General features: G+C 44.4%; 1 protein-coding gene across 4 annotated transcripts in view; it reads right to left on the reverse strand.

The window, feature by feature from the left end:
- PUS7 (pseudouridine synthase 7) overlaps positions 1-26,318 on the reverse strand; it is a 285,701-nt gene that overhangs the window by 50,071 nt on the left and 209,312 nt on the right. For all 4 annotated transcript variants that reach the window (XM_078680365.1, XM_078680374.1, XM_078680391.1 and 1 more), the window contains one exon: positions 6,114-6,240. In XM_078680365.1, the coding sequence (XP_078536491.1) occupies positions 6,114-6,240 (127 nt within the window). The remainder of the gene's footprint in view (positions 1-6,113; positions 6,241-26,318) is intronic.

Genomic DNA, 26,318 nt, shown 5'->3' on the forward strand with positions numbered 1-26,318 from the left:
TCCAGACACCGACGAGGGATGTCAGGATCCGCAAGGACAGCACCAAGAGTGGACCTGCTATCCTGTTTTGCTCCCCCTTTACCAACTCCCAGATGCACAGTACGACCCCGCTGGAAAAAACACCTATGCTCCCGAGCCCCACAGCCCTAGTCTACGGAAACCAATGGTGTGCCGGTGTCAGAGACCCTCAAGAGCGGAGCCCCTCTTCTGACTCAGTCAGACTTGTCCCTACTTGCAGCTACAGGTACTTTCTCCTATTGACGTACTTGTGTAGTGTTTGAGGCTACCGCCGCGACCATCACCTCTGCACCCGGACACTCCAGGGCAGGAGAAATTGAACTGCAGGTGGGTTTTTGGAACTTGGTCCCTACTTACCTTAAGTCCAGAAGAACAGTCCTGTAAGTCGATTGTAAGCGACCCTATGCAGTGAATGTATCTCCCATAGGATACCATTACCTCCAATCTGATACCTGTCATGTTCTACTGTTTCTACTGTAAAATTTGATAACGTCTAAAGTACTTACCCGATTATGAGGAACTTGGTGTCTAAAATTGTATAAAATTATATTTTATTTTTCTAATTTGGTCTAGAGTTTCTTCTTGAGTGTGTGTCTTATTTATTGGCTTGTGTGTACAACAAATGCTTAATACTACCCCGATAAGCCTAAACTGCTCATCCACAGTACCACAAAAGAGAGCATTTGAGATTAATTTAAGCCTTTTAAGTCAGTAAGGACTGTCTGAACATTATACATAGTGTACCTCCTTTTGGTACACTACGTAAAAAGCGAGCCTCCTACAACGAGAGAAGCTTTGCAGGTATACATCTGCACCGGTCTTAGCCAGGTGGTGTGAAAACAATATGGCCTTGATTGAGCATGTTAGCAGGTTGCCGAGGCCCGATAAAAGAACCTAAACAAAGTGTTTTCTTACTGGGCTGTACTGAGGGGGTTTCTGACAGTCTCTAATATTCCAGGTTCTCTGAAGAGAGGCCTAGTTATTCAAAAGTTAGTTCCTTGTGAACTATACATCTAAGCTGTGTGTGCAATACTTGTGTTGAACTCTCCATCCTCTATGGCCTCGAAGGCCCTCCTCCGGGCAACAGGGATGTGACACCTCTGCAGAAGATGGAGTAGATCAGAATAGCAGGCTGGGTATGGCCAGGCTGGAGGTCTAGTATCACAGGCCTCCCTGGGCTCTCTTTGATTTTGTGGAGGATCCTAAGTATTAGAGTGGTTAGGGGAAAAGCATACAGAATCACCCTTTGTCCTTCATCAAAGGTGGAGAATTCTTAAGGGAATGCCCATTCGTGCGACATCCTCCCATAAGTGTGTTAGGCTCTATTCTCTAGTGACCCATGCAACGTTGTAGACCACCTGGAAAATGCCATGATTTCTATGCTCACTTCCATAGCTCAACAGCCAGATACCAGAACTGTGGTGGCAGGGTGGCTGATTGTTTTCGGATACAGAAAAGAGTTGTAATGTTGTTTGGCACTAGTAGGTCAGTCTTCAGTGCAAAGAAGAATCCCTCCAACTTCTAACGCTTATCACATTTATTTACAAAGCAATATATCTGGTTTATCCAACTAAGAACTGCTGGAGTTCCCCGCAATGTACCCCTCAACCCTTATTCTGAAGAGTCGTGGTGACTATCAGCTCCAGGCAGAGCAAGTAGAAGCAGTATCCCAGTAAGGTCGGAAACAAAGTTAGGAGGACAGGGTTAAGCTTCAACTGTTTTCCTAGTGTTAGAGGTTGATGCGAACTCAACACTCTCACTGGACGCTGCATGTAAGAGACAGTTCTTAATATTTGAGTAGCAGTAAACTGTCTGCTGATTCAAAGAAATCACTAATAGTGTCAGGATGTTATGAGCTCGTGGGGGGAGGATGGTGAAGCCTAATGTCAGTGTACTGTACTGGTTGTGTTAATTTCCTGCTGTCAACAGTGAATACAACTGGAGCTACTTTATCATGAGCACAAGAAAATACACCATTAAGTCCCATAAGTACAGCCAGTTGTGCAGAGTACATCTGCCGGGATCAGTGCAAAGGCTAGCATGTTGAACTTCTGCATGTAGGTGGAACAGGTAGAGATTCAAGATGAGGCATAGCCCCCCTCTACTAATTCGTGTAACAGTTCTTGGAATGCCGACCGTAGAGCGTATCCATTTCCATTACTCACAGGACCTAAGAGTATTTAAGTTATCTGGGTTCAGTGCTGGTAGCAGAGTGAAAGTCTTCCATAATTTCATAAATATATTGGGATTTAGGTGTCAATTTGGATGAAACACAGTATAGAGGTGCTGTGATTGCACAACGCTTAAGAAAGAAATAGCTACAACAGGCATATTCGAAAGTCTAAGATGGCTTTGTGTAACTAAACAATATAGTTATCCTGATACACTGTTTTCAGAGATACTCTTGGGCCCGGTTGTTTTGAATTTTAGGGAGGAAAACCTTCAAGTGCCAGATCTCCTTGATGGGTAGCCAGTGAAATATATTCAGAAACAGATATGATTTTGCAGTTTTTTAGGAAGTTTAGAGTTTACACCGTCAAAGAAGGTGCAGTGATAATTTATTTTGGCATTGCTAAAAGATTAAGTCATGAGCTTGACATCTGAAGTATAAAATGGAATGTGTTTAGCTGCTAAAAGAGCAAAAGAGGCAGAGGGTATGACTGGTTTGATATGAAGTGGTCACAAGTCTGTTGTGATGGAAGATATTGGGGTCTGGGCAAGCAAGCTAAAATTGAATAAGCCTTGATGAAAGACCAGGGTCAAGGGTGCACAGCACACCTCACCACAATCAAATAGCATATTTCTTTTGTTATCCAACTCTTCCAGTCATTAGATGGCATATCCACGTCAAATCACCAACTTACAGTGAATTAATTCAAATCACTGAACAAAAGAAAAAAATGAATCATTGTTCCTTGAAGCCAATTTGGAGGCTCATGCTTATTAATGTTAAATGCACTACACTTCACCTTCATCTAGTTTTAAATCTTAAATGTAATTCAATCTACAAAGGATAAAAATTAGAATTCAGGCTGCTTATAGAGATGCTGCCATCTAAGCCATAGTTCATAAAGGGACCGTCCATTGTAGACAAACACATTGCTCTTTAATCGGTCATGCATCTCTAACAATAACCAGCAACAGGCAAAATAGTTTGTGGCTTTGTTTGATGATGTCTGTGTGGGTTTTCAGACGTATTATGACATCCTTTCCTGAAGGGCACCTTTAACTGCTGGAGAGGAAACAAAGATCGCAATAAGGTTTCGAATGGGAGTAAAAGGAAAGGAAATTAATATGCAAACAAAGATATGATGTTTGCAAGTATTTTTACAATGTAATTTCAAACTGTGGGTACTTTTTCAGAGCACTGAAAGTAGAGCTTTCAATTGTTCAGCTTCCGGGCTGACGAAGTCAGTGACGACATCACTGACTTCGTCAGCCCGCACGCCCTCGCCTCCGAGAACTACATTCTTCTAGGAGACCTCAACTACCACCTTGACAACATTCACGACAACAACACCACCACCCTTCTGGACAACCTGTCCAATCTCGGACTCAAACAACTTGTTGACACCCCCACTCACATAGCCGGACACACGCTCGACCCTATCTTCACCTCCAGCAAGCACGTCTCCTTCGATCATACTACAGCCCTCCACTGGACGGATCATAGCTGTGTTCACTTCAGCTACAAAACAACCCTGACCCACAACCGTCTACAACCCATTCCCCGAAGAAAATGGAACAAAATCTCCACCGAACAACTCCTCACATCACTCAGCCAAAACATTCCCACCCTGGCAACGGACCCAGACCTAGCGGCCACCAACCTCAGGCAATGGATTACCCACAGTGCGGACGAACTAGCACCCCTGAAAAAACACCAGTCGAAATCATCCAGCAAAAAAGCTCCCTGGTTCAATGATGACCTTAAAAAATCCAAGAAGACATGCCGCACCCTGGAGAAGAATTGGAGAAAAGAACCAACTTCAGACAACATGGACTCCCTCAAGACAGCCACCCGCAAACACCACCAACTGATCCGATCCGCCAAGAAATCAGCACTTAAGAACCGTCTCGACAACAATTCTCATAACAGCATGGAACTCTTCAATATCGTCAAAGAATTCACCAACCCTCCCGCAGCATCCAACGACATCACTAACTCCCAAGACCTCTGCGATGCGCTATCCTCCTTCTTCTACAACAAAATTGCCGACATCCACAACAGCTTCAAGAATACTCCCAATGACCAACTCACCCCACCCACTTCAGATCCCACCCCTCCAACTAACTACCTCAACTCCTGGAACCCAATCACCATTGAAGACACCATTCGCCTCATGAACTCAATCCACTCTGGCTCACCTTCTGACCCCTGCCCCCACTTCATCTTCAACAAAGCTGACTCCATCATCGCTCCCCAACTCCGCGATGTCATCAACGGCTCCTTCGACTCCGCCACCTTTCCAGAAATATGGAAACACGCCGAACTCAGCGCCCTTCTGAAAAAACCAACAGCAGACCCCTCAGATCTGAAAAACTACCGACCCATTTCCCTACTCCCTTTCCCGGCCAAAGTCATCGAGAAAGCCATCAATAGCCAACTAGCAGCCTTCCTTGAATCCAACAACTCCCTGGATCCCTCACAGAACGGCTTTCGAGCCAAACACAGCACCGAAACCGCCCTCATTGCGGCGACCGACGACATCCGAACACTCCTGGACAACGGTGAAACAGTGGCCCTCATTCTACTCGACCTCTCCGCCGCCTTCGACACTGTCTGTCACAACACCCTCATACAACGCCTCAACAACATCGGCATACAAGGAAAAGCCTTGGACTGGATCATCTCATTCCTAGCCGGGAGAACACAGAGAGTCCGACTCCCCCCATTCTACTCAGAGCCCACCGAAGTCATCTGCGGTGTACCTCAAGGCTCCTCACTCAGTCCCACCCTCTTCAACGTCTACATGAGTCCCCTCGCCTCCATCGCACGTCAACACAACCTCAACATCATCTCCTACGCCGACGACACCCAGCTAATCCTTTCCCTCACCAAAGACCCCAACACCGCCAAAAACAACCTTCACGAAGGTATGAAAGAAGTAGCCGAATGGATGAAACAGAGCCGCCTAAAACTCAACTCAGACAAGACGGAGGTGCTCATCCTAGGATCCTCCCCCTCAGCTTGGGACGACTCCTGGTGGCCTTCCGCTTTGGGATCTGCGCCCACACCCACAGACCATGCACGTAACCTTGGCTTCATTCTAGACTCCTCCCTCTCAATGTCCAGAAAAGTCAACGCCGTATCGTCCTCCTGCTTCAACGTCCTTCGCATTCTCAAAAAGATCTTCCGCTGGATCCCCCTCGAAACAAGAAAGACTGTCACCCATGCACTGGTCACGAGTCGGCTGGACTATGGCAACACACTCTACGCCGGAATTACAACAAAATTGCAGAAAAAACTCCAGCGCATCCAAAACGCATCAGCGAGACTCATATTAGACATCCCGCGCCAAGAGCACATCACCGGTCACTTAAAAAACCTCCACTGGCTTCCCGTCAACAAAAGAATTACTTTCCGCCTTCTTACCCACGCACACAAGTCCCTTTATAATCTAGGACCCGAATGCCTCAACACCCGACTGTCCTTCTACTATCCCACCCGCCAACTAAGATCATCCAATCAAGCCCTCGTCGCAGTCCCGCGCATCCGAAAAACCACCATGGGTGGCAGATCCTTCTCCTTCCTAGCTGCCAAGACCTGGAACTCACTCCCCACCCACCTCCGCCTTACTCAGAATCACATCTCCTTCAGAAAAGAACTGAAAACATGGCTATTCGATAAAAAGTAAACCCCTCCCTCCAGCGCCTTGAGACCCTCTGGGTGAGTAGTGCGCTTTATAAATACCTGAACTTGAACTTGAACTAACGTGGCCAGACTATGGTCGGCTGCCCGCTAAATCCGTCTTCTATCCATTGGTTTCAATGTGGCAATGCCACTGCTACCTCTTTCGTGTCATTTGAAGCTAGGATCACAAATTCAAATGTGCAATGTAGGTCATGCATTTAATAATAATCGGCTTGCTTACCTCCTTTAAGTGTGAGGTCCCCTGGAATGGCTTTGAGTCCATATTCCTCTATTCTCTTGCTCACCATATTATTCCAAACATAACTCTGATAGCTATGAATGTACATCAAACGATTATTCCTGGGAATCTATTGAATTAAGATACAAACAAATATCTCATAAATGTGTTAAAGGCAATACATTCCTTAATTAACCATCATAAACTATTATTTTTCACAATAATTGAACAAGTTACTTACCTCCGGTAACGCTTTTTCTGGTGGATACAGTATTTGCCTTTGGATTCCTCACATTGTGAATGTGCCCTGCACCAGCATTCCGCAGGAAATTCTTTCCTAGCTCTCCCACGTCGACGAGGACGCCTCTGCACGTGACATCGTATGACGTCATCGGAGCCACAAAAGGACCTCGTCGGCGTGCTGACATCAGTTCCACCCATTTGTTCCGTGCCACCGAGGCAAACGGGCGGACCGACACATTTTCAAATATATACATAGTATATCAAATATATACACATATATAAAACCACAAATGCATAACCAACAAAGGTATAGAGAAATAGCAACAGAATAAGCATTTCTCATCATTAACATGATTAAGACATATTAGAAAGCATCCATATCAAATAAATTATTTTTTGGTAGAAACAGGTGGGCAACGGGGAGGCGGGTGGGACAGTGAGGAATCCACAGGCAGATATTGTATCCACCAGAAAAAGCATTACCGAAGGTAAGTAACTTATTCTTCTGATGGATACTTTTGCCTGTGGATTCCTCACCTTATGAATAAATTCCCAAAGCCGTACCTCTCCTGGAGGAGGGTGTCCACCTGACTAGACCAAAATATCTTCTCATTAACAGAATGAGCAAAATGGCCATCCCTCCTAACCTCAGAGCCCAAGCAGTAATGCTTCGCAAAGATGTGGAGGGAGGTCCAAGTTGCTGCTTTACAAATTATCAAAAATAGGAACACCTCTAGCCAAAGCAGAAGAAGTGGACTTAGCTCTGCTGGAATGAGCTCTGATACCTTCAGGCGGTCCCTTCTTGGCCAAGGCGTAGCAAATCTTAATGCACAAGATGATCCACCTGGAGAGCGTCCTTTTGTGCACAGCTCTACCCTTCATTCGTCCAATGTAGTCCACAAAGAGCTGATCGTCCAGCCTCAGATCTCTTGTCCGATCCAAATAAAAGCTGACAGCTATCTTAGGGTCCAAACAATGCAGTCTCTCCTCCTCCTTGAAAGGGTGAGGGGGAGGATAGAAGGTTGGTAAAGTAATGGATTGTCCCATATGAAAAGGGGTAACCACCTTGGGAAGGAAAGCAGCCCTGGTCCTTAGAACCAACTTATCTGCATTAATGGTCAGGAAAGGAGGTTTCAAACTAAGAACCTGAAGCTCACTTACCCTACTAGCAGAGGTAATGTCAATCAAGAAAACCGTTTTAAAAGAAAGAAGCCTCAACGGGCAAGTATGAAGAGGCTCAAACGGAGAATCCATTAAAAAAGTAAGAACGAGATTCAAATCCCACTGAGGCATAATGAAAGGTGTGGAAGGAAACTTATTTGTAAGGCCCTTAATAAACCTCATGACAATGGGGGACTTGAATAAAGACGGCTGGTCCGGCAAACATAGAAAGGTTGACAAAGCCGACATATAACCCTTAACAGTGGCTACAGCACAACCTTGTTGTGCCAAAGAAAGTGAAAACTCTAGAATATTAGACAAGTGGGCCTTCAAAGTGTCAATATCTCTCTCTACGCACCACTTTACAAATCTGGACCATATGGAAGAGTAAACAGACTTAGTGGAGTGTCGCCTAGACGATAAAATAACATCCACTATATCCGGGGGGAGAGAGAAGGAACTCAGGTTGCCCCGTTCAATCTCCAGGCATGTAGGTGCAGGCTCTGGAGGTAGGGGTGTACAATCTGCCCATGCGACTGCGAGAGGAGGTCTGCCCTGAGAGGGAGACGGAGCAGAGGGTGTGACGATAGGTGAAGTAGATCTGTGTACCACACCCTACTTGGCCAATCCGGGGCAAACAATATGAGTTGGGCCCGTTTTTGGCGAATCTTCCTCAGAACTCGAGGTATTAAGGGTATGGGAGGAAACGCGTAAAGGAGTTGCGAGCAGAGACGATCCGACCCTACACCTCCCTGTTTGTTGATGTACCACATCGCGGTAGTATTGTCCGTCAGGACCTTAACAGACTGATTGTGAAGGGAAGGAAGGAAAGCCTTTAGTGCCAAACGAATTGCCCACAATTCCAGCAGGTTGATATGAAGCAACCTTTCCTCTGGAGATCAAAGACCTTTGACCTCTAGATCCCCCAGATGAGCACCCCACCCTAGAGGGGAGGCATCGTGATCACTGTGGCCACCGGTGGAGGAAACTGAAAGGGCTTTCTTTGAGACAGGTTGCCCTGAACACTCCACCAAGTCAACTCCGCTGCAGCTTCTCTGGAGATTCTGATCTTCTCCCAGAGATCTCCATTGTGCTGATACCACTGCTTGCGGAGGCACCACTGGAGTGCCCTCATATGCCAGCGTGCATGACGACCAACAGTATGCAAGAAGCAAACAGACCAAGCAGACGAAGGACCTTCAGGACTGGAACAACCGCTCCATCGTGAAATAAACAAATAATTTCCTGAATGTCGAGAATCCTCTGCGGAGGAGGGTATGTTCGACACACAGAAGTGTCCAGTATTGCCCCTATGAACAGGCTGCGCTGAGAAGGCACCAGGTGAGATTTGGGTACATTTATCGAGTATCCCAATTTGAACAACAGATGAGTTGTCACCTGCAAGTGGCGCAACACCAACTCTGGAGACTCTGCTTTCAACAGCCAGTCGTCCAGGTAGGGGAAAACAGTAATCCCTGACCTTCTGAGATGAGCTGCTACCACGGCTATCACCTTTGTAAAGACTCGAGGCGCGGAAGTAAGACCGAAGGGAAGAACCGCAAACTGATAATGTTGCGATCCTACAGTGAACCGGAGATACATCTGATGGGACTTCAGGATGGGAAGATGAAAATACGCATCCTGCAGATCGATGGACACCATCCAGTCTTCCTGTTGCAGCGCAAGAAGAACCTGAGCCAAGGTCAACATTTTGAACTTCTCCTGTCTGAGGCAAAAGTTCACAATCCTGAGGTCCAGGATTGGCCTTAAGCGACGGTCCTTTTTGGGGATCAGGAAATACCAGGAGTAGCAACCCTGCCCCCTTCCTGCTCTGGAACCACCTCTATCGCACTTTTCTGTAGCAAGGTACGAACCTCCTGCTGTAAAAGCAGTAAATGGTTCTCTGAGCACCAACCCTGGCGAGGAGGGTAAGGAGGAGGATACTCCAAAAAGGGAAGGGCGTACCCATTCTCTACAAGATTCAAGACCCAACAATCGGACGTGAGCAGTCTCCATTCTTGTAGAAAGTGGGAAACCTGACCTCCAACCGGACCAACATGTTCTAAGATGGGGACCTAGAACTGCTTTCCTGATGTACCAACGGTGGCGGGAGGGGAAGTAGAGGAAGAGGAGGAGGATTGTTGTCGAGCTGCTCCCCTGAGGCCTCTTTTATTCTTCCCTCTGTAAGACTTGTACAAGGGAGTCTGCTGTTGCTGGCTCTGTTGAGATTGCTGGCGGCCACGAAAGCAGATCTCCCAAATCCACGATAATGCTAGTAGCCGTATCCTTTGGACTGCACCTGGAGGCTCAGAGACCTTGCAGTAGCCCTGCTGTCCTTAAAACGCTCCAAGGTGGGGTCCGCCTTTGAACCAAAGAGTTTTGACCCATCAAAGGTCAAATCCTGCAAAGACGCCTGAACATCAGGTGAGAAACCAGACGACCGAAGCCAAGCCTGTCTCCTTGCAGCCACAGAAGACCCCATCACACGAGCCACTGAGTCAGCAGTGTCCAGGCCCGATTGAAACACCTGACGTGCCGCAGCCTGCGAATCAGAAAGGACTTTATAAACACAACAGGGAGAATAGGGTCACAGGGATATTTTAACGACCAGCCACAGTTCCAATCTCCACTTTACACAATCACAATAACCAACTGAATTGGGGGTCTACTACCTCTAAAGCCAACAAGTGCTTTAAGCTGCTACAAACAGAGTTAGAAAAGCAAAGAAAAATAGAAAAAAATAATGTCAAAAGCGGTAGGAAGATTTTGAGCGAAACTTGGATTCCCATCAATTATTAGTGTGATCAGTCTTATCATCTGGTTATCCAACCAAATGGATGATATGTCCCTTGATCATAGGGACAACCTTCCAGAGATGGATTCGCTCAATGGAAACAGAATAGGACCACCAAAGAAGAAAGAGACAGATTATAAATTCTTTGGGTCCATGACCACTTGGGAATTAAGAGCAGTGCAACAAAACAATAGTGAGTGATATTAAAATAGAGTCATGAGGAGAAAGTACAGAATTTTATTCAAGATGTCACCTCACCCTCTACGTTAAAAACAGAAAAGTGCAAAGAGCAGTACTAATAAATAACTGCTAAATTATTAAGGCCAACATGTTTCAGCCAATAGGGTAAGAATGCCCCAGGCTTTCGTCAGGACCTCTGTTCTTCAAATTTGCTACTGCATAAATCTTTCAAAAAACCAAGTGTAAAAAGAAAAAAAAAGTGAAATAATTATAATCACACAAAACGGTTGGAATTAATACAACCTGCTTTCACAGATCCTTCGCTTCAAGGGATGCAGATGGCATCTATAAAACATTTCAAACACATTCCTAATTAGTTCACCTTTACAAACTCTGTAATATAACCAGCTATGTACTGCAAAACCGCCATAGCGTAGCGTGTATAAGCGCAGTAAATTATATAGAAATTCATTTCTCACCCGTCTTGACTGGGGACTGGACCTCACCTCACCTGGACATAGCTCAGGATTACGAGGCCCCGCTCTAGAAGAGGAAACAAACGGGGGGAGAAGAAAGAGACAACCTAACATTCGACCCCCGAATCATCCTCCCACACCTATATCACAATACTCTCCTAGTTTAAAACGCTCCACTCATCGGAAAAATATCGGAATTAACCAATATACTACTCAAAGTCCTCCTCACAACATCCCTGCTCACTGTCCTTTATAACACATTATCTGTTGGACACACAGCAGTATCCAAAATCTAAGGGACTATCTCTTAAAGTCATGTCACTATCATGAGTTTATTTATTGTGTTTTGGAAAATAACTAGGTCAACCAATCGACAGCTACCAACTTGCTATTACAACAAAGCCCCCTTCATGCATAGTAAACAAGCCTATCTAGTATGTATCCGGCATCATGGGAAAAATCAAAAATCAGAACCCACAGCGAGGCAAGGAAAATGTTGCTCACAATCATAAACCGCCCACATTCTAAGTATAGATGCCATCTGCATCCCTTGAAGCGGAGGATCTGTGAAAGCAGGTTGTATTAATTCCAACCGTTTGGTGTGATTACAATTATTTCAAATTTTTTCTTCTTTTTACACTTGTTTTTTTTGAAAGATTTATGCAGTAACACATTTGAAGAACAGAGGTCCTGATGAAAGCCTGGGGCATTCTTACCTTATTGGCTGAAACATGTTGACCTTGATAATTTAGCAGTTATTTCTTAGTACTGCTCTTTGCACTGTTCCGTTTTTAACGTAGAGGGTGAGGTGACATCTTTAATAAAATTCTGTACTTTCTCCTCATGACTCACTATTGTTTTGTTGCACTGCTCTTAATTCCCAAATGGTCATGGACCCAAAGAATGTATAATGTGTCTCTTTCTTCTTTGGTGGTCCTATCCGGTTTCCATTGAGCGAATCCCTCTCTGGAAGGTTGTCCCTATGATCAAGGGACATATCATCCATTTGGTTGGATAACCAGATGATAAGACTGATCACACTGATAATTGATGGGAATCCAAGTTTCGCTCAAAATCTTCCTACCGCTTTTGACATTATTTTTTTCCTTTTTTCTTTGCTTTTCTAACTCTGTTTGTAGCAGCTAAAGCACTTGTTGGTAGTAGACCCCCCAGTTCAGTTGGTTATTGTGAATCAGAAAGGACTTCCAAGACGTTAGCCCGATCCTCCTCAGGCAACTTTGGAGCTAGCTGCATGACTAAGTCCTTCAAAGCATGGATATAACTTCCAAGAAGACAGGTTGCATTAGTGGATTTAAGAGCCCCACTTGCAGAAGAGAATACCTTCTTTGCCGCCTGCTCCATTTTTTTTTAGAATCCCTATCACCAAGAATGGTAAGGAAAGAACCAGAAGATTGCTTCGAACAAGAAGCCTGGACAACCAAACTTTCCGGCGTAGGAGGTGAAGATAAAAAAGCCTGATCCCCAAGAGCGGGCCTGTGCCTTCTAGAGATGGAACGAGAAACCGCAGGAGCAGATAAGGCTTCTGCCACGCCTCCATTATTGGTTCTGTCAAAGCATCCGTAAAGGGAAGCAACGGCTCAGAAGTTGAAGAAGTTTTTAGAACCTCCGTAAGAATATTAGATTTCACCTCAGCTGAGGGAAGCTGTAGACCAAGCAAATCGGCAACCTTCCTTATGACCACATGATAAGGAGCAATGTCTTGCACAACCCCAGCATTCGCAGATGGGAGATTATACTCAGGAGAAGTATCCAAGCCACTAGCATCATGAAGGCCCTCAAACTCATCCATAGAATCAACACTCTCTCCTTCCTCCTGATTCTGTGCATATTCCTCCTCTTCAAGGAGCCTCTACGCCTCTCTCTAAGAGCGTTGCTTAGGAATCGGCGGCGGCAAAGGCCCACGTGGCGCCGGTGAAGACATCAGCTACGTCGATGGAGGAGCCTCAGCTTCGAACCTCAACGTCATTCGAACTCGAGGCGGCGCCGACTCAACAGTCGAAGGAGTCCGAGGAACCGGAGTGGAGGATCTCGGCGCCGGGAAATGCCAAGTCAGAGTTGACGGCAAGAATGGCATAAAGGGTGCTTGAGGATAGAATTGAGGAACACCCAAATTAAAGGCCAAAGGCGCACCCGATGGAGCAGAGGCCCTGGCAAACATTGCATTAAGAAAATCCAAAGAATCTGACCCAGGAGCAGGAAAAGCAGGATATTGACTCGTACCTTCCTGAAGAGGAACCACCTGAGGTCGAACTGGAGGCTGCGGAGCCGTGGATGGCACCTGCACAGGTGAAGCCACCCGGCCTGGAGACGACTCCCTAGGCGCTGGAGCCGGTGAGACTTCATGCAGCGAAGTGCCTTTCGAAGCCGGCGATACCGGATCCGGAGATGGAACCGGTGTCACCCATGGAGATGGAGAAACTAAGTCCTTTCTTCGAGGCCGCTCACCCAGAGTCAGCGACCTCGACCTCGGGACCCTGGCCTTCGAAAAATGGTGCCGAGAGCCATGTCTCCTCTTACGTTTCGACTTCGAAGTATGGGAAGACGAAGACTTTGCCCTCTTTCAACCCCTCTTCTCCTCTATGGCTTTGGCCATAAACAGCTTAGCTTCACGCTCCTTGATGGCCTTGGGATTCATTTTCACGCAGCTTTGACGTCATGATCCAAAGACACCAGAGGCAATCTTCATGCGGGTCCGTGATCGACATATGCCCGCCACACTCTCTGCAGGGTTTAAACCCGGTCTTCCTGGAAGTAGCAATCAGAAACCAACAAGTGATACAAAGTTTTCTTCGAACAAAATGGAGAGCCCCTAGAAAACCGTTAAGCGTCGACGGCGCGGAAAAAAGGGAACTGACATCAGCACGCCGATAAGGTCCTTTTGTGGCTCCGATTACATCATACGGTGTCGCGAGCAAAGCCGTGCTGTTATGATGTCCTCGTCGACATGGGAGAGCTAGGAAAGAATTTCCAGCGGAATGCTGGCGCAGGGGGTATTCATAAGGTGACGAATCCACAGGCAGAAATATCCATCAGAAATAGCTTTACATGGGCTCTTTTACTCTGAAAGTAGGTGTTTTAGTGGTAGATCTGACTATTTCGTGGAGGAAGAAAACAGCTTGAACAATTTGAATCAATCAAGTTTTCTGATGTTTGTCACTGTGCACATGAGGAAAATGCTACTGGCGTGACTAATCTGGATTTTGTAACACCAAGGCTCGTCATGAAACTCTGATTTGTCTACAGAGGTTGACAACATCTCTGAAGGGTGCCCTTGTGTGTTCAAAAACTAACTGGGTGGTGGCATTCTTAAGAGGTAAACCTTTGCCCATGGATGTCGATTTACTAAAATGCGGTTGCGGAAGTGACATCACAAATCCTTTGACCTTACAGAAGTCACAGGAAAAGAAATCATATGACCTTTGACTCTGAGTTGTCCCAGGAAGTGATATCACTTCACCATATTAGTGTAATAAAACAAAGGCAAAAAACAAGGCGGAGCTCTGACGCCGATAAGGGCAAGCCATCTATCTGTTATTGGCACTCTGTTTTGCCACTTCTGAGGCCAGGCATTCATTACAAAGGCACTGCCAGGGGTCACAAGAGAGAAAGCCAGTGGTCACAGGTGACCACTAAATGATTTCCATGCTTCCGCCACAACTCAGTGGTGAAGGAACCTAGCAACTGTAGTGGCGAAGGCTGTAACTGTAACCAGGATGATAACTAAACAGAAAACAACACACCATTTTTGAGATTTCTTCAACTGGTGCACATATGGCAGCATGGTGCCATAAACTGGACTTCTTTCTGGGATGAGTCATCTTTTGTCCATCAGAAAATAACGTAGTTCACTAGACAGTTCTCCTATCTCCCGGGGTGCTTTGTGAAGCTGGTGGTAGCCATTTTGTCAAAAACAATTCCACCTAGATGTGTAAAATTTAGAAGGACTATAAGTTGGCGAGAGGGAGTGTGAGGCGTTTAATAGTTATGGCTCTTATATAGATTGATTTGCAATTTGTTGCCCCCACCTGGAAAGCTATTCTAATATTATAGGTTTCAGGGCATCCTGAACGCAGATATAACAAAAAGAAGCCCAATGCAGACACCACATCACATTGAAATGGTGTCTCAAAGGCCAGGGGCATCATGGAAGCCAAGAAAGCGTCAGACAAACAGAGCTCCATATATGCACTGTGGTAACCACCGTTTGTTCGTTCTCTGGTCAGCTGCAAAACCAAATGCAGCCTCACTCACTGACTTACTAACCAGTCTTCTGTAATCTATGTTTGAAGAGCAGCACTTTGCCCCAACTCTGCGCAGGGAGTACGAGAAAGATCACTGGTGGACTGCTGGGTTGCTGCACAGCTAAGGGGGTCTTGCATCTCAGGTTGTCATCTTCTGGCCAACAGTCAATGTGAATGCTGCTGAAAACAGCACACAAATGTACACATACCTGCTTCCTTGCTCGAGAGGAGCTCGACAAGCTAGGTCGAAGTAGATGACACATTCTCTCTGAGCCAGAACCCTTGAATCTCCGAGACAGAGAGAATGCAGAGGTGCAGGATCCGGTTGGAAGACGCAAAAGTTTACTCCAAAAAAGTAAACACTCTAAAAGGTATCTGGAATTCATAACACAGCAATCTCGCTTAAACTGTGGAACGACTGCTCCTTCAGCTTCCTCAGAGTCTATAAGTGAAGAGACAACATGCCGGAATTGGCATGCTCATGATCCAAACGTGGTAGCTCGCTGGTCCTCCAGAAGCCTATTAGTTTGTTGTTTAGAAATCACACAAGTAAAGCTTTCTTAACTTCCTTTCTTTGCGATTGGGGTTGGCAGCTTGCCTCTTCTCTCATTTTGAGCAGGATTCATATTTCACCCTAGCGGAAGACGACACCAATATGTGCATTCACAAACTCTGTGCAATTTAGTTGTGCAACATGTAAAACATAATTACTTTCGCCTAAACAATGTTTTTACAATGCTGCCTCATATTTTTTCCAAAATGGCTGGGGCTAAGGGGAGACACAATATTATTAATAGCAAGGTTGCAAAGCTTACTAAACTAACTCTTGATCTTAAGAAGCAAGGACCTTGCAAAGGAAGCGAGTGTCATAAAAGTGGCTCTCTAACCTGGTGGCCTTGTTAAGTTCTCGGGACAAATTAAGGATCACAAACTAAACGTATCTGTATCTGATAAAAGCTTAGCATTTCTCCCATTATATCTGGTCTGCTTGGTACTGCCAGACATGAGGTTGGTAGCCTGGAAAATCATCTGGGCTCAAAACTGCAATTGGATTATCATTTTTGCCTCTGTCAGCCAATTGGGGTTTGTTTGGACTCTTTATACACAGTCTGGCCTTTTTGTTGTGGATGCACAAAGAGAATTCAAAGTATCATATGGAGGTTTCTATATGTGAAAGAGACTTGATTCTGAGGAGGACGTGTGATCATCAAAGGTTAGGTTACCGCGTCCAATAAAATGGTATGATTGGAGATTCCCAGCAGTGTTTTTGCCTGAAATGTTAAGAGAATCTGCAATGTGTCGGCTTCAGCAATGAAAACACATCAGCAATTCTGCTGTAATGTAGACAGGTTGCAAAATACTCTAGACTGGCAAGAATATGCTAGAATATTTCAAGCACAATGGAGCAAGGCAGCAATGGCTGCTTGAAATCGGGCCGTGAGTTCTGGCTTCCAGTGTGATCTGTTCTACAGCTTGCTAAGCTCTGCCCTAGTTTTAGAGATATGCCTTATGAATACTGACAACACAGGACTTTATGAGATAGGCTCTGTCAGGAGAGACTTCCTTGTGAAAGCCGCTGTAAATGGTTTGTTGGGCCCTCCCTATCTCTCCTACTCCTCCAAGCAGCAAACGATTCAATAGGAATCAGGGTACGGCTTGATCTGTTGTTTCTATATCCGGGGCCTAACAACATGGTGTTTAAGAATATTAAACATTAAACAGTACTCTGGTAAGTACACATTACTCACTGGAGCAGCTGTTCTATTTAGTTTTACAACCCTCCCCAATACGCATTGGCCATCGTACAATGTAGGAGAACTGAATGAAGCATTTTGCACAGCATAGTACAAAGTGAAAAGAATGCCCTTCCTCTCTCAAAGACTGCAAATATTTCCCATTTCATTTTTATTTCTTACTATCGACTCATACAGTTCTAGACATGAGATCATGCAATCTGTAGAAGAGGGAGTACTGAATTGAGATTGACTACAGTGAGTAATTTGTATTTACTCTTAAGAAAGTAAAGAACAGAACATATGTTAGTCGCCATGAGAATTGATTCATTCAATATTTCACTCAGCATGGGCGCATCAAACTAAGCAAACTCCCCAATGCATAACATTTGCTGAAAGGGCAGCATATAGCCACCAACATTCCTTGAAGATCAACTCAATAGAAATGGGCTGTTAAAAAAACAGTCTTTACTTTTGGCGTAAATGCATTAGCATTTGTAAAGCAGCCATACATAGTAACATTCCAATACGCCAATACACAGGTGTACTTAAGGGTCTGTAGTTCCCAATTAGAGCCACAGTACATAACAGACAATCTGGATTCAGTATGCTCCAGTTAGGACTGAAGACCCTTCTGCCATCCAGTGCAAGAAAGGTTTTTTCAGCACGTGAAAGAGGATTCCAGAAAAAGTTGGGAAAATAATGTACTGAGCTAAATCGAGATTTGATAAAACCTTCGAACTGATTGAAGGGAAGATTGTTTAGATAATTCATCATTAAGGTACTCACAAGTTACCTGGTAGAAAAAATGGAACCCTCATTGACATGATAGGTTGACATAATGACATTCAGATAATGCAATGGAGAACATGAGTTCAAAAGTCTCACAGTACAAATCGTAGAACAATTTGTAGAGCCTGGTACTCCTTGTTGTGTCGTGCAGTTCCCTCTTGGAAACATCATCGGTGTAGAACTCGGTCTGTGTTTGAGTTCTGCACCGGTCGTTGGTGTTTGAACAGTTTGTTAGGGGGCTGCGCTTTTACCGCTCTGCCTGATGGCCCAGCTGAAATAAACGTTTATTCCTGCAACTTGTCTCCTGTTGTCGGATCACCACATCTTTCTTAGCGACGAGCGCTGGGCCATCGCGAAGAACCCGTGTGCCTATGACTGTCCACCTAAACACGCTGTTCGCCGATCTTCAATTCCAGTATTCGGCTCAAGATAAAGAGTTGGTCGGCGCGGTCTTTCACGTCTGGAACAGCGGGGAAAGTGGACAGATTTTAAGAGGTGGAGCAGCATTTCATCGATCTGTCAATTTCATATTGAAACACATTGTGGGGCCTGTAGTAACTAAGTGCTACGTTGGTGTTCTGCACGTGATGACGATGCAGTGAGCGTTTATTTTATTGTCAGTGGAACAAGTGAGCAGTACAAAACCTTTGTCAATTTCGGTCTCCAGCGACAGCAATGCCGTGTTGAGTAGCATTGTGACGTCAGATTCTTTTTTAATCCTGTGCTGCTCTCTACTGGGTTTAATGTCACAAAGGCTATTTTGTGCACTTGTTGTTGAACAGTGCATTGGAACTACAGTAAAGTGACTAGTTTCTTTTCACAAGTATGCAGCATTTTGAGTATTTTTTTTATTTAAAGTACTATCTACCATTGAGTGGTCACTTTTACTACAGGCAATTCACACGTCTATAGGGTGGTACCTACAAACTTGTTAATAATAATAAAAAGACTGCAGTTATCATGCAATCGGTCTCACCCCCTCCACCATTTTTAGAAACGCCAGGTGATCCACCGATTGAATGCAAACAAGATTAAATGGAAACAATGGTATGATGGATTTGAAACTTATCTTGTTGCAATAAGAGCCTTACGTGTCAGAACGGAAAGGAAGACATATCTCCTCCTGCACTCCCTAGGCTATGATGGGAGAGAGATTTTGAAACATCTTCCTCCGCCTGTTGTTGCAAATGGAGAAGTACTTGATCAATATCAAGAGGCTTTAAAGAAGGTACAAAACAGATTTGATGCACAACCCAGTTTGGTGGTGTTGCGACACAAGTTTTTTTTATGTGTCCAAAAACCGGGGAGAATGTTGACACATACATCACTGCCTTGAAGAGGTTAGTTTCCGAGTGCCAGTTTGAGAACTTTGCTGATCAATTCGTCCGTGATCAATTCATCTGTCACTGCACAGATAAAATGATAAACCAGAAACTGCTTTCAATGGGAAATCCAACTTTGGAAGAAACCATTAAGTTGGCAAAAAGCATAGAAACATCACAGTTGTCTGCCAAAGAACTTGAACCTAAGGCTAGTGAAGGTGTGTCGGCTGTCAAGGTTAAACACCCGAAAGATTCTGGTCAACGTGAGAAATCTTGTATCACTTCTGGTGATAATGCCATCCTTCTTTTAACCAACCTAACATTTGTTTCAGGTGTGGGTACAGAGTCCACATGTATGGTAGAAAGTGTCCTGCTAGATTTGTTACTTGCAGGTTTTGCAACAGATAGGGACACTTTGCGAAGATTTGCCAAGCTGCTAAAAATAAACATCCCACTACAGTCAAATGTGTTCAAGGTGATGTGCACAACAATGATGATGACTATCACTACGGAGTGAAGAGATATGGTTGTTGTTTTCCATGATGAAACAGTCAAGGTGGGCAATCCTGAACTTTGTGTTGACCCCTATATTGAAGTCCAAGTTGGAGATAAAGTGTTAAAACTTTTGGTGGACTCTGGGGCTCGTATTTCCATGATCAGTCAGAGTCTTTTTGAGGAGACCTGTCCAAACAGACTGCTGCGCCATCTGATTGCAAAGCAGTCTCGTATGAAGGCCGTGAAATTGATATCTCTGGTTACATTGAGGACATTATGGAGTTTAAAGGGTGGAAAATTGCGGGGAAAGTGTATGTCGCTCACAAAAAATTGAACATTTTAGGGTGGTTTCATCAGGGACTATTTGGAATGGTACTCAGGCCTGGTACGAGTGAGCAAGTTCTAGTAGTGCGAGACAATCTGGATGTGGAGGAAATTATTAACAAGTTTCCTCATGTTTTTTCTGGCGAGCTTGGAAACATCAGGGACTACCAGCACACAATCATTGTGAAAGATGGCGCAAGACCCGTAAAACACGAGCTCAGGAACGTTCCTTTCAGCATTAGACAAGATCTTGAAAAAGAGTTAATTTCCTTGTGCGGGAAGGGGATTATTGAACCAGTGGACTCTTCTCTTTGGCTGTCTCCACTGGTAGTAGCTCGTAAACAGAATGGAGAACTTAGAGTGTGGGTGGATCTCCGCTGCCTAAACAAAGAAATTTGGGTAGATTCACATTCTCTCACAAATATTAATGAGCTTCTTGCGGGACTGAAGGATGAGAAGGTATTTTCCAAGCTAGACTTAGCCTCTGCTTATCATCAAGTAAAACTTGCTCCTGAATCCAGATATCTCACTGCATTTGTTTCTCCTTTTGGTACTTACCAGTATGTTTGCATGCCGTTTGGTCTTGCGTCTGCGGCATCGGTCTTACAACGTCTGATGAATAACATGCTCAAGGGAATTGGTGGATTGTCTGTCTTTCAGGATGATGTTTTGGTTTTTGCTCCTGACAGGTCTACCCATGATGCCATCCTCCAAGAGGTGTTATCTAGGTTTCAGTCCAATGGTGTAGTTTTGCGCAGAGACAAGTGTGTCTTCTTAGCTGAAGAGGTAGAATACTTAGGACATCTCATCCCTAAGCAGAGTATTCTTCCAAAGTGTAGCTTAGTAGAGTCCATTATGAAAGCCAAACCGCCTTCTGACAAGACCACGCTCAAGTCTTTTTTAGGGCTCTGTGAGTTTTATTTACGCTTTGTGCAAAACTTTGCTACGAAGTTAAGACCCCTTTCTCAAATGCTCATGAAGGGTTTTGGGTTTGTATGGACTCATGATTGCCAAAAGGTATTTAAGTGGGTCAAAGAACAACTTGTATCACCCAGAGTTTTGAAGCATTTTGACCCTGATCTTCCCTGTACTGTGACTGGTAGTAATGTTGGGGTGGGTGCTGTGTTGAGTCAAGTCAAGGATGATGAGGTTAGGACCATTGGTTTTGCCTCAGGAATGTTGTCCCCTGCCGAGAAAATGTACTCGGTAATTGAAAAGGAACTATTGGCTTGCCAGAATGCACTGGCCTGTGGGGAAACTGTATACTCATACTTGCTCCTACCTGTCCCAGTACTGTCTCGTCCCTATCACACCTGTGCTCTCGCTACCGCAATAGGCACTGTTGCCGCCACAAGCACCTTAAAGAACACCTCTAAGCCCTGCCATTGTGACTGTGCCCAACCTCTACCTCCAACAGTGCTCCTCTCTCCGCCGTGGCATTCTACCGCTAACACAGTGCCCCTCACTCCACAGTGCCTCTCTCACCTATATCTCAGTGCCCCTCTGCATACAGTCCCCTTCCACACAATGCCCCTTCCTGCCTGCAGCACTCGCTCACTCCTGTTACAGTGCCCCTTGGCTCCTGCCCTCACTCTCATAGAACTCCTCCATACCATCACTTTGTATTAAAGCCTACACTGGGCCCGAGTATCCATACTTTAAGAGTTTGCAAATGAGACCGCAAAGGCCTTCTCAGTCTTGGCCACTTGAACCAGGAGGCTTTCCCAATTTCCCCTAACCAGAGAGAGGATACACAGGGAATTTATCCGCTTCGACCTGGAGAAAAATAGCATTGATTCAAAATGTGCTCTCCGGGGGTCTAGGCTGTGCTGGGCGCTCTGAACCTACCCCCTCACCCCCACAAGCCTGCTTGACATCTGTCACCCCACACTGTCTCTTCACCTCCAAAGACCCATGCCCTGTAAACCCCTGCTGCAAACTTACAGCCTCATGTCCCTATTGGAGAGAGATCAGAGTTTTGTCTAGTTGTAGTTTTGACTGTAGTGCAGAGGGATAATATAAGACATGCACCATGCAGATGACAGAACTGTATTTATGTGGACAGCTCAGTGGGTTTCTGTTTTTTGTCACAGACGTCCTTTTGTTACTTGCTGATCATAAATTACATTCCTAATGTAGCACAGGCGGCAGACTCAGTTGAATTGTGTGCTTTATTAGTTAAAAAGTAAGGGTGAGGTGGTATCAAGGGTCCCAGTCTTCCCCTACCTGGGGGTCCTTTTTGATGAGAGGGGGTCCTGGGTCCCCCAGATAAAGGCGAAGAGTTTATCCTTGGCCCGCTCCACATCTGCACTGTTGGGATTTTCAAAAAGGCTGGGGGCCAGGCCGATGGAGGCACTCTTGAAAGTATACAGTACCAAGTGCATCCCCATAGCAACCAATGGGGCTGCTCTATGGGGCTACGTCACGCATGATAAAATTCAAAGGGTAGAAAATGGGCTTATTCGGCAATTTCTATCTGTTCCGACGTCCACCCCCACATTTTCTATCCATGAGGAAATGGGTCTGTCTTATATCTCGGACAAACTGAAACTGGCACCCCTACTTTTCTGGGCAAGGACATGGCTTAACCCAGAACTAACTCTAAATCATGTAATCCTGTCGGATGTTATTTCTCTGGATTGTGCCATGAAAATACCTTGGTTGAACTATTTAAAAAACACCTTCTCATCCCTAGGCAGACCTGAACTTTTCGTATCCCCATCCAATATCAGGAGAGAAGACGTTAAATGGATAAAGTGCCATTTTTTGGAGAGGGTACGTTTAGTTAGAGAGGAGAAGGAATTAATGAAACCATCAGTAAGATCATATTTGGTATTAACTACCACTCCCTCCTTGGAACCATACTTAAAAATTGTCACCGTACCCCTTCATAGATTTTTATTAACTAAATTCAGGTTCAACATGATTCATCATACCTTAGGTTGTTATCAATCTTGGGCCAAACCAGAAGATGCCCCCCCCTGTGTGTGCGATAACTTTTCTAACCAAGATACCCTGCATTTCATGATGTTCTGTGGTTTTTACACTACCGCAAGAAAAAAATATTTGTTACCTGTATTGAGGGAGGCTGGTTTTATACAAGTCAGGCCTGCATTAATTTACCTCCAGATGTTGAGCAATACTTACATTATTTTTAGCGTTGCTAGTTTCTTAGCGGAAGCATTTAGAATCAGGAACAAAAGAGTACTATGAACGCCCAATCTTAAATTAGGGTAACGTTTTAACCGATTTTAACTATGTATATATATGATGTACAATATGTTAAACTAGGTTCCAGCACTGACTTTGTATATACATGAACTGCTGATTTTATTCTTGTGTGTATTGTTATCTGCCTTTTATGATATTTTAAAAATCGAGTAAAGTGTACTTTGACTGAATAGTTAAAAAGTGTGTGTGGAAGCCTCTCTGAATGGAGTTGAATGCCTGACTTCATTTGAAAATAGATGTCAGTGGTATTTCATGACTTATAGCCTGTTCATGTAATTGAACTATTTGTTCGAAGCATCAAAGCGTAATCCCAATAGAATAACTGACATTTTAATAGGTTTTATGCAGAATACCTATTGTGATGGCACAAAACATATTTTGACGGCATAAAACTTAACACAGTTAAAAAAAATCGCTATTCTGTGTCTTGGACAACACTGCTATGTATTGATGAGACAGGCCAAGAAGATACACTCCTGTCACCCCTCAACTTTACATAATTAATTACTGTGTATTTAATAAAGCAGAGGTGTACTCTTTTCTTGCTCTCCCTCAGTATCTGCTTTTCTTCCTCCCCTTCACACCTTCCCTTCTCTCCAATCTTCCTTCACTTTGTGGCCTTCATATCTGTTTTTTCTTAATCACCACCTTCCCTCCTTTTTTGTTTTTTTAGAGTTTTATATAGCGCAAACTAGACCAGAAGATATTGGGTATCAGAGCGCTTTACATAGCACCAGTTTTGTTACACAAGGACACATTCATGTTTCTGCTAAGCACAGGGAGATTAAGGGATTTGCCCAGAATCACAGGATGTTGAGCGACTTTGCCGAGACTCGAACCCGGTTCCCCAGCTTCAACGTCGACCACTCTAGCCGTAAGGCTACCTCCTCTCCTCTCATTAAATGCTTTTCATTGCTCACCCTTCCATCTTTCCCTTCCACTCAACTCTCACACGCTGCCTGCTGTCTGCTCTTCTTCCCTTTCTCCTATTTTCACGTTTCCTTCTCATTACGTTCCACTCCAATCTTGCAATCCCAATCTCTGCTTTCCACATTTCTCTTCACATTCTTTGACTACCGTATCTATCTTTGCCTTCAGACCTCTCCTCGTTCCTCACTCTCCATTTTAAATTTTTCCTTCTTGCACATATGTTTATATCCACTCCAGGAATCTGTGTCCTATCTCAGGGTCATAAATTGAAATCTTGGTGTGGCCACTTTTTATTTGGTGTCAAGGCCCCCTCTAGTAAATATGTGCTGTACAACCATACAAGGTGTGTTTCTCCCTCTATCCCATCATTTCTTTCTTTCACATTATGTTGTTATTTCCTGCTTCTTTCTTTCATTACTTATTTATTTCCTTACTCCAGTGCTCCTCTTCCCGCATGCATTTGTTGCTGCCTTCTTTAATGTATTCCTTCCTGCATCCTTTCCTTTCTTTTAACCAGCACAATACAAGCACATTTTCTTTTATTTGCAAAGCTGCCTCAAGTCATCAAATGACCTTTTCTAAAGCTCTATTTTTTTAGATTTACACACAGTCTCTAATTTGAGTTCACTTTTAAGTTGCGGTCATAGGCTTCCTATACAGTATATTATGTTATATTGATAAGTATAGTGCACTAATCACCATGCAAGGTATCCAGGGGGCTGGGCAGGTTTGTAGGTGGGAGGTGTCTGAGGTGTTTTTGTGAAGAGCCAAGCCTTTAGCTTCTTGTGGAAGTCAAGAAGTGATGAGGTGGCTCTGATATGTTGAGACTTGTGGATGTCGATGGAGCCAATAAAGGAAGTGGATGGAGCCACTAGAGGAAGGGTGCGGAGCTGGGGAAGTGGGTGTGACTCTTTCAAAACTGTGAGCACCTGCACTTCATATTTTACAAATTAAGCACTGGTCTGTGCCCATGAAGGACACCTGGGTTCCACTATGACTAAAAAAAGAGTGAGACTCTCTTTCTGGTGGCCCATGACGGACAAAGAGGTTGACGATGTTGTCAAGTCTTGTGGTGTTTGCTCGAGTTGTGACAAGACTGCCAAGTTGCCCACTCCTCCCCTTTCTCCCATTGAGTTACCTTCTGCACCTCGTGTGAAATTGGGTATCGATATCATTGGTCCTTTCCATGCGCTTGATGCATCTTGCAAATTTGCTTTGGTTTTGATGGATTATTACACCAAGTGGCCTGAAGTCAAGTTTGTGTGGTTACTTCCACATCTGTTGTTGAATTTCTTCAAGACATTTTTTTGAAAGAAGGTTTCCCTGAATTTTTGGTATCTGATAATGGGCCCCAATTATTAGCTCTTGAAGTGGAAGAATTCCTTGTCACTAGTGGTGTTAAGCATCTCAAAAGTTAACTTTTCCACCCACAGACCAATGGTCTTGTAGAACGTATGAACAGGGTCTTGGGAGAATGCGTTCATTGAGCCTTAGCGAATAAGTGTTCTGTTAGTAATGTAGTTAGGAGCATGCTCTGGTTTTATCGCACAACTCCGCACTCTTCTACAGGAGTGTTTCCTTTTGAGTTGTTGCGCGGACGCAGAGCTACCACAACCTTTTCTCCATGCTGGATGAGTAGATGGGTCAAGGGTGGTGATTGGTCGGATGCGTGTGTCAGGAGACGTATGTGTCTTGCTCAAGAAAAACAAAAAAAATATTTTGACAACAGGAAAAGAGTCAAGGAACTTAGGTTGCTTGTCTGTGATAGCGTGCATGTTAAAAAACCTGTTCATGTGTGGAAAGGTGGACCTAAATTTGGTCCTCCTTTCACTATCACTCAGGTGAAGGGGGATTCTGTTAAATTGGAGAATAGACAGTGGTGGAACAAGTGTTTTTTGGTGAAGTCAAGAATTACTGATGCCTTATCTGGTGTGTTTAACTCGTGTGCTCATATTAAGTCTACAAGTCATGAACAAGTTGTCGTGAGGCATAGTTCTAGGTCTAGGAACATTCCTGCATGTTATAGGACTTAGATTTTGTTTGTGTTTTGACTCTTCCTTCCACAGGACTATTGTTCTTCGTTGACGTCTTGTAGTAATGTATGTTAACTTTTCTTCTTACAGCTTTTGAATTAGTGTGTTTTACTTATGTATTTACTTATTGTAGATTACTGTGTTTATTTTGCACTCATTTCTTGTAGGTTACTTTATGCTTATTGTATTTTCTTCTTTTCTCTGGTCTCCTTCATTCTTCTTTAGCTCCTGT

This window comes from Lissotriton helveticus, chromosome 1_1 (genome assembly GCF_964261635.1).
Source record: "Lissotriton helveticus chromosome 1_1, aLisHel1.1, whole genome shotgun sequence".
NCBI classification, from domain to species: Eukaryota; Metazoa; Chordata; class Amphibia; order Caudata; family Salamandridae; genus Lissotriton; species Lissotriton helveticus.